At 31.9% G+C, this 8488-nt stretch overlaps 1 protein-coding gene across 1 annotated transcript in view; it reads right to left on the reverse strand.

The window, feature by feature from the left end:
- Positions 1–1899: 1899 nt before the first annotated feature.
- Positions 1900–8488, reverse strand: part of LOC137616779 (myb-like protein X) — a 26409-nt gene continuing 19820 nt past the window's right edge. Inside the window, exon 2 of the mRNA XM_068346776.1 lies at positions 1900–1982. Within this exon, the coding sequence (XP_068202877.1) occupies positions 1900–1982 (83 nt within the window). The remainder of the gene's footprint in view (positions 1983–8488) is intronic.

Genomic DNA, 8488 nt, shown 5'->3' on the forward strand with positions numbered 1-8488 from the left:
TATTCAGTAATATCGCAGCATAAACCATTTCAAGCAGCTACAAACAAAGATCATCAGTAGCGAGTCGAATCGCCCTTAACACTACGGCATGTACACTCGTTGGATATTAAACGTCATCCTTCCCTCTACAATAATTCTTACTCTCCATCTATTTACCCACCACTTTACAGGTCTTCCTCTCCTCCTCCCTCCTAACTCTACTGAATTAAACACACTTTTCATGAGCCTATTATCATCCACTCTAACTACATGGTCAAACCACAGAAATACAGTGATCCATCTTTTCACCTACACTAAATCGTTTCCCTCCTTTTCCATTTATTTCTTCTTACCAAATATATACTATACTTTCTCGTTAGTTTCAACATCCACTACATAGTTCTATAATGGAGAGTTGGCTCAACAATTCCTTCATAGATCATTCAAGTCTCTTTATAATCTTTTGCAAACATCTAGCTAGCTAACTTTTATTCTTGTTTTACTTATTGCATAATTCAACTTCTCCCACATGCTGCTCCAAATACCTTCTTCTACTATAATTTTGTCGTTAATATTCAATGTTCTATCTCACTTGTTTCCATTTACCATTATAACTTTGCTCTTCTTACAACCATTTCAAACTCTTTTACTAGTTTCTACAGTTTGTCTTCCCTGTTCTCAATCGGTACTCTATTTCATGCCCAATTATTTACTCCTGAAAAATTCCGACTAAAGCTTCAGTCATTCCTGTGATTTTTCACATAACTTCATCCAAAAAGATTTTGAATAACCAGACACATAACAGGCACTTGTCTCAGACCACCATTTATATCAAACCAGTAACTCTCTCGTACTAATATTTTACCTCATGTTTCCCCTAACCTGAAAAAATATTGTACTCAGTAACTTATCTCCTATATCAAAGTATTATCACTACCTTTACAGTAGTAGCAGATGCAAGTTTATATATTATGGAGTGTTGAAATGTTTGATTTCGATGTCCAAAGTTTTATCACGAAATGTCCAAAATAGTGTGGAACATAATACTTGAAAATGTCCCAACAAAAAAGTTTGAAATCTGTTTCTCTTTACTAGCAATACTAGAATCACATTCAAGATACTGTGATTATGAAAAATGAAAACAGCTGCCTTGGTAACTCCGCTAGGACTTGTGGATTAGACATGGATATCTATTTTTCTTTTGAACAAATTAAAATTCTGCATAATTTATTAAATTTGTTCTTAAACATGATGCATCTAATTTTTCTGTTTTTGGTTTTAGTCGATGCCCATAAGCCGGCAGTTAAGGTTAGCGTATATTACGATGATGGAAATAAATTACGTATGTCATATAGAAAAGAATTTAAATCACTGCAACTGTGTTAAGTAAAATATGAACATGATTTTGCTTTCGTCAATGTCAGGAAAAATAAACAAGAGGAAGAAAGCATCTTGCTTACTTGAAAGTATATAAGAGTAAAGGCATCATTACTCAGCATTTCAATTCGGACACGAAAAGAAATGTAAACATCAAGACAAACTATCCTTGGATTAAATTCCTCTACGAGAGAGAGAGAGAGAGAGAGAGAGAGAGAGAGAGAGAGAGAGAGAGAGAGAGAGAGAGAGAGAGAGAGAGAGAGAGAGAGAGATGTCCAACTGTAAATAGAAAGTTGATCACATCGAAAAATGAAAATGTAAAAAAAAACGGTAAAATATCTGTGAGAGAGAGAGAGAGAGAGAGAGAGAGAGAGAGAGAGAGAGAGAGAGAGAGAGAGAGAGAGAGAGAGAGAGAGAGAGAGAGAGGAGAGCATCCCGCCAACGAAAAAAAAAAGCAATGGATGGGGAGGAAATAGAAGGAAATGACTCGTTGTGGAGACAATAGGTCTCGTCCTTTGCGATGCAATAACTTATGCAACGAGTCTATCCGGTGTTGCAGAGGACGAAGTGCGAGATGTAGGTTTGCCTGTTGGAGTTCATTGTGGGCGAACTTGCATCGTCATTCCCTAATGGATAAGGGAAAACAGCTTAAGAGCTATATTTGTCATTTAATTCACCGTCTAGAATGAGATGGAAGAGTACGTGGATAGACATAAAACCAACCCTATATATTGCACATGCAAAAACTGCTCGTATTCACTCACACACAGGCACGCACATGCACAATACACACACACACACACACACACACACACATATATATATATAAATATATATATATGTGTGTGTGTGTGTGTGTGTATGTAGGTATGTTTAATAAAATATATTTAACAACATTACGAGGAGGCTTCAGTTTAAAGACGAGAGAATTGCCATAGCCGAAAATCTTGAGGTACACATTCACTTACAAACATACTCAAAACGTGCATACATTCAGATGATGCAGTTATGTTGAAAATAGATTTCACCCTTTAATTATTCTTATTTAAAAATATGAAATATTCACGAGTAACAAATGAAAATTACAATATACTTGGAAACAAAGACGTCAACAAAATATGTAAATATTACGGAAAGAGCACTTATGTTGAAAGTATTATTAAGTTTCACTAAAACTTTACAACATAACAAATTTTAAGAAAAAAAAAGAATTCCTGATGAGAGAGAGAGGAGAGAGAGAGAGAGAGGAGAGAGGAGAGAGAGGAGAGAGAGAGAGAGAGAGGAGAGAGAGGAGAGAGAGAGAGAGAGAGAGAGGACTAATATGTATAAAAAACAAAATTTCATCGGGGATGAAATATAATTCATAAATGAAAAATTAAAAAGCCTTTGATAAAATGGATAGGAATGCGAAAACTATTCATTTAACCATGAACTGCATTCATTTAATTTTCGTCTCTGAATAAAACATTTCACAATTAATAAATAAAAAAAATAATATCCTCGCCTAATTGCCGAAAGAAAATCCTACATTCCAACCACAGTCAATAACAGCTATTGTCTTGAAAATAAACAAACAAACAAATAAGAATATAAATAATGTATAAACACTTTTCATTTTGTTTCCTACAAATACTTAATAGAAACCAGCCACAGCAATGATCAATTAGAATAAAAATAAAAAAAAAATAGGTAGCGGGTAACAAACTCGGTCCTACAAGATAATGAGGGTCCGTCTCTGGGTTCCTCCATCCGGCACTCGCCATCGCACGAGAGAGAATGCAGCACCTGTCGAAAACCAGGTGTTGGCCTGGACCCAGTGCAATGAAAACAGCTGTTTGCAATTTCAGCTTTTAAAAAATCAATTGATGCTTTATAAAGCTACCGGAAATCCACACATGGCTAAAATGGGATGATCAGACATTGTGGTACAGCTTGAAAGGCAACTCTGTAATCAGACCAGGTTGCTCTGTTTAATATTTGGATGTAGGTCACCCAGAAAATGTGTGTTGATTATTCAGATATTATGCATAATGGATGAATTAGATATTCTAATGAATATTCTAGCATAAATTATGCTCGAATTTTTACTAGACAATTGTATTTGTTGCTGTTTGGAAACCCGTCGTGAACATGCGATTACTATGGTAATGGGATGAGACAACCTACCAGAAAACTAAGTCAAACAGACAATACGAAATCGGTTGTCACATTTATTGTCAAAACAGTTCACGAAATTTATCAACAGGTGAAGCATAGTTGGTCAACCAGAAAAAATTAACAAATTTGTAACGAGGTAAAAAAAGTGCTTTTCAAAATGCAATAACTTGAACAAACAGCGGACTTTCGTCGGAATGCCTGCTGAAAGGCGTTTTCTAAGGACTAAATGTTTACAAACAGTATTTTTTTTATAAGACTCATTCTGCTTTAATTATTATCGATCGCATTCTACAACTATCCATTGAAATAATCATCCTTTTTTGGAGGTTATCTTTACGTTTATAAGAATGTATATAATTATCTACATCGCTTGTTGTTCAGGGTAACAACTTGCAACAAAATTCTATCATCATTCGAAAAACCCAAATAAGGAATAAACAATAAAATTCACGTAATCTGATCTTTGAGTAATCTTCCCTATATAATGAAGAACAAACGTCTGGATATATATATATATATATATATATATATATATATATATATATATATATATATATATATATATATATATATATACATATATATATATGTTATACATATATATATATGTTATACATATATATACATATATATATATATATATATATATATATGTTACATATATATACATATATATATATATATATATATATATATATATATATATGTTATATATATATAACACACACACACATATATATATATATATATATTATATGTTATATCTTTCCGGTCATACAAAGCTCTCCCCCAGGGGAAGGGTATGTCATAGTCTTACCCTGGTGCGAGGGGGGTTGCATGTGCGAGCACATCCATCTAGATATTTATCAGTCATTTTTGACGGGTCTCGTACACTTTTTCAATAAAAAATAATCCCTTGTGGCAGACACTGCAATTGGTATTACAAACCTATGGAGAAAGATATAGAGAGAGAGAGAGAGAGAGAGAGAGAGAGAGAGAGAGAGAGAGAGAGAGAGAGAGAGAGAGAGAGAGAGAGAGAGAGAGAGAGAGTATGTATACTGATAAAATCAATAAGATTGCAAATATGGATGTTTCTCCCCAGTCATTACCTAATGCACGTTGAAGGCACCGACGATTTGCACTTATGCCAGATTAACAGAGATACTTGAGAGAGATAAGCAAATAAAAACGGTTATTATGATCCTCATCGCTGCGCTAGCTGGCGAGGAAACCACGTGGGATTCATTAAGTCAAGGGAAAGAAGGATCACAAATATGATAAAGATCAGGACTAGCTTATTAAGATAAGTGAGTACATACACATATTACCTCAATTAATTTTTCCCTATTTACAGCATATCTATGAGATTCACTTTATCGTTTTATCGATGGAGAGAGAGAGAGAGAGAGAGAGAGAGAGAGAGAGAGAGAGAGAGGAGAGAGAGAGAGAGAGATGGAGAGAGAGAGAGGAGAGAGAGAATGCCATTCAAAGTTTCTTTGTGTATCCAAAAAACAAGGCTGAAAGTAACGAATTATATTTATCCATTTCAATTCTCTCTCTCTCTCTCTCTAGAGAGAGAGAGAGGAGAGAGAGAGAGAGAGAGAGAGAGGAGAGAGAGGAGAGAGAGAGAGAGGGAGAGAGAGAGAGAGAGAGGAGAGAGAGAGAGAGAGAATTGAAATGGATAAATATAATTCGTTACTTTCAGCCTTGTTTTTGGATACGCAAAGAAACTTTGAATAGCATTTTCCTCTCTCTCTCTCTCTCTCTCTCTCTCTCTCCCTCTCTCTCTCTCTCTCTCTCTCTCTCTCTCTATATATATATATATATATATATATATATATATATAGTATATATATACATATATATACTGTGTATATATATATATATATATATATATATATATATATATATATATATGTATGTATACTGTGTATCTATGTATATACATACTGTATATATATAGATACACAATATACATATATATATATATATATATATATATATACATATATAAGATACATTGTATATATATATATATATATATATATATATATTATATATATTTATATATATTACTGTATATATATATATATATATATATACACAGTATATATATATATATATATATATATATATATATATATATATATATATATATAGATAGATAGATAGATACACAGTACATATATATATATATATATATATATATATATATATATATATATATATATATATATATATAGATATAGATAGATAGATAGATACACAGTACATATATATATATATATATATATATATATATATATATATATATATATATATACATACATGCATATATGTATAAATGTATACATACTGTGTATCTATCTATTTATCTATATATATATATATATATATATATATATATATATATATATATATATATATATATATATGTATGTATACACACACACACACATATATATATATATATATAATATATATATATATATATATATTCATATATATACCCAAATACTGTATTATATAAATCCTTTAATCTAACTTAGAACTATTCACACTCATATTCTAAGAACGAATTAACTCTTGAGCCAACTTGTCGGTGCACACTATCAAGAAGATGAATATACCATGGCAAGGACTAAAATTCACGGGATAAAAATCTTTACGACGTCAACAATAAAAAAGAAAATAAGAATAACAAATCTTAAACTTGAATACTTCGCTATATTCTGCATTAGAAAAAAACAACTCAAAATATTTCAGTTTATTTTAAGGTACATGAAATCATAAGCACTAAATCGTTTCTTTAAGACCAGTAAAAACAATTTTTATTGTCCGATTCTGAAAATTTTTTGGTATATTTCAGAGTACCAATAATCATAACTTCATATCATAAATTATGTGGTTTGAAGTAATGTGTTAAAAAACACGTTTTTGTCTCATCAAAGTAAATCATGATCATTAACATTTGGGCCAAATGATGTCAATCAAGGTGAAAAACGACATTTGTCAATAGTATAAAGGAAATTTAATCTTTAACGATTATCATGAAAACAGTCCTAACAATTACGATTACAAAATCTTGAGGCGATATCACCTCCGTAAAAATATTTAACTTACAATGGAGACCATGATAACAATGGTGTCCAATATTTTCAAAATCATTCGAATGGATTTTAGGAATTACCATATAAAATAACAAATTTCAAGAGGAGAATATCTTACAAAAAAACATTCAAGTAAATATTGGTAAACATGGCTGAGGACTATGAAGCGTGAAGTAGGAGATGATGAATGGCGAAATATTGATTTAAAAGCTAAAGATAAAAGACGACTGGCGATATCTAACAGAGGCCCTTCGGGTCAATAGGCGTAGGAGGAGATGATGATGATGATGATGAATAAAAAAAAAATAGTTTGACTGCTTTAAAATCTGGATGCGAAAATATTTATCGAAAAAAACATTATTCTCTCAATCAACACCAGTGTACAATACATAATATAAATATTAACTGTCCCTTTTTTTTTCAGTCAGGAATATCATTGCAATAAAACTAAAGTCATAATTTATAACTGGCAGATAACTTTTATTTTTGTTAAGCTCTCACTAAACAGCATATCAGGTTAACCATCCATGATAATCGCATTTGACCTGCTCGAGAAAATCCTGCCATATTCAGTCCCTATGCAGATTCATATTTCATTGTTGATATTATAGTATATCTCCATTATACAATGAATTTTAGCACAAATTACATATAATTTTCGGGACATTTTCCCGAATCTCATTGCCATATATATGTATATGTATATATATTATATATATATATATATATATATATATATAATATATATATACATAATATATATAATATATATATATACATATATATAAATTATAGATATATATATATATATATATATATATATATATATATATATATATATATATATATACACACACATAAGCAATTGATATGCATTTACATCTAAACACACACACGCACACACACACACACACGCACACACACACACACACACATATATATATATATATATACTATATATATACATACTATATATATACATACTATATATATACCATATATATATATATATATACTATATATATAAATCATTCTTCTCTGAATGGGGATACCTTAACGTCGTGGAAAAGTTTGTGCATCGCCAAGACCAGCAAAGTTGTACTAGCCTTGGCTCCATCACACTGTTGGTTTGCTGTGAGTAGTCAGACTGAAGTCACCGACCATCACTAATCCACAGTGACCAGCGTGGAGATGAAAATTGGCCAAACCTCAGATATGTCTGAGGCTTTTGTCCTACAGTGGACTATAAACGGCTGTATTTGTTGTTGTTGTTGTTTATATATAACATATGCATATACATAAAAATGTGTGCGTAATTGTACCTCGGTCAGTTACGCCGAAAACTTACAGTTCGTAGACTCAAATTGAAACCAAGCTCAGGTTCGAATGCATTAACTGAAACACGGCAATCGCATACTATAAGTAAGATGAGCGACTGTGAGGAAAATGGCCTGGTTGACCTCTATTCACGCAAAAGATTTCCAAGACCCCATTTGATCTAGGACTATCACATGTCGCCCAGGTAAGAATTAGTACCAACATTTGCTGCAAAATAACGGCCATGAGTTCTAAAGACTCGCATTTAAAGACAGGCAGAGATAAGAGAAGATTGAACAATTCTATACCCATCTTTCCAATGGGAAAGGTGCACACACATATATAAATGTGTTTGTGTGTGTTTAGAGAGAGAGAGAGAGAGAGAGATGAGAGAGAGAGAGAGGAGAGAGAGAGAGAGAGAGAGAGAGATTTCTTATTTTCATTTAATTAGACGTCTGAAGACAAAAATATCATAACCCTCAACATTCCGACATAAATCACGCACACCTCGTACCCTCCAGACAAAAAAGTAAAAGGAAGGAGAGAGA

This window comes from Palaemon carinicauda, chromosome 22, assembly GCF_036898095.1.
Source record: "Palaemon carinicauda isolate YSFRI2023 chromosome 22, ASM3689809v2, whole genome shotgun sequence".
Lineage (NCBI taxonomy): Eukaryota > Metazoa > Arthropoda > Malacostraca > Decapoda > Palaemonidae > Palaemon > Palaemon carinicauda.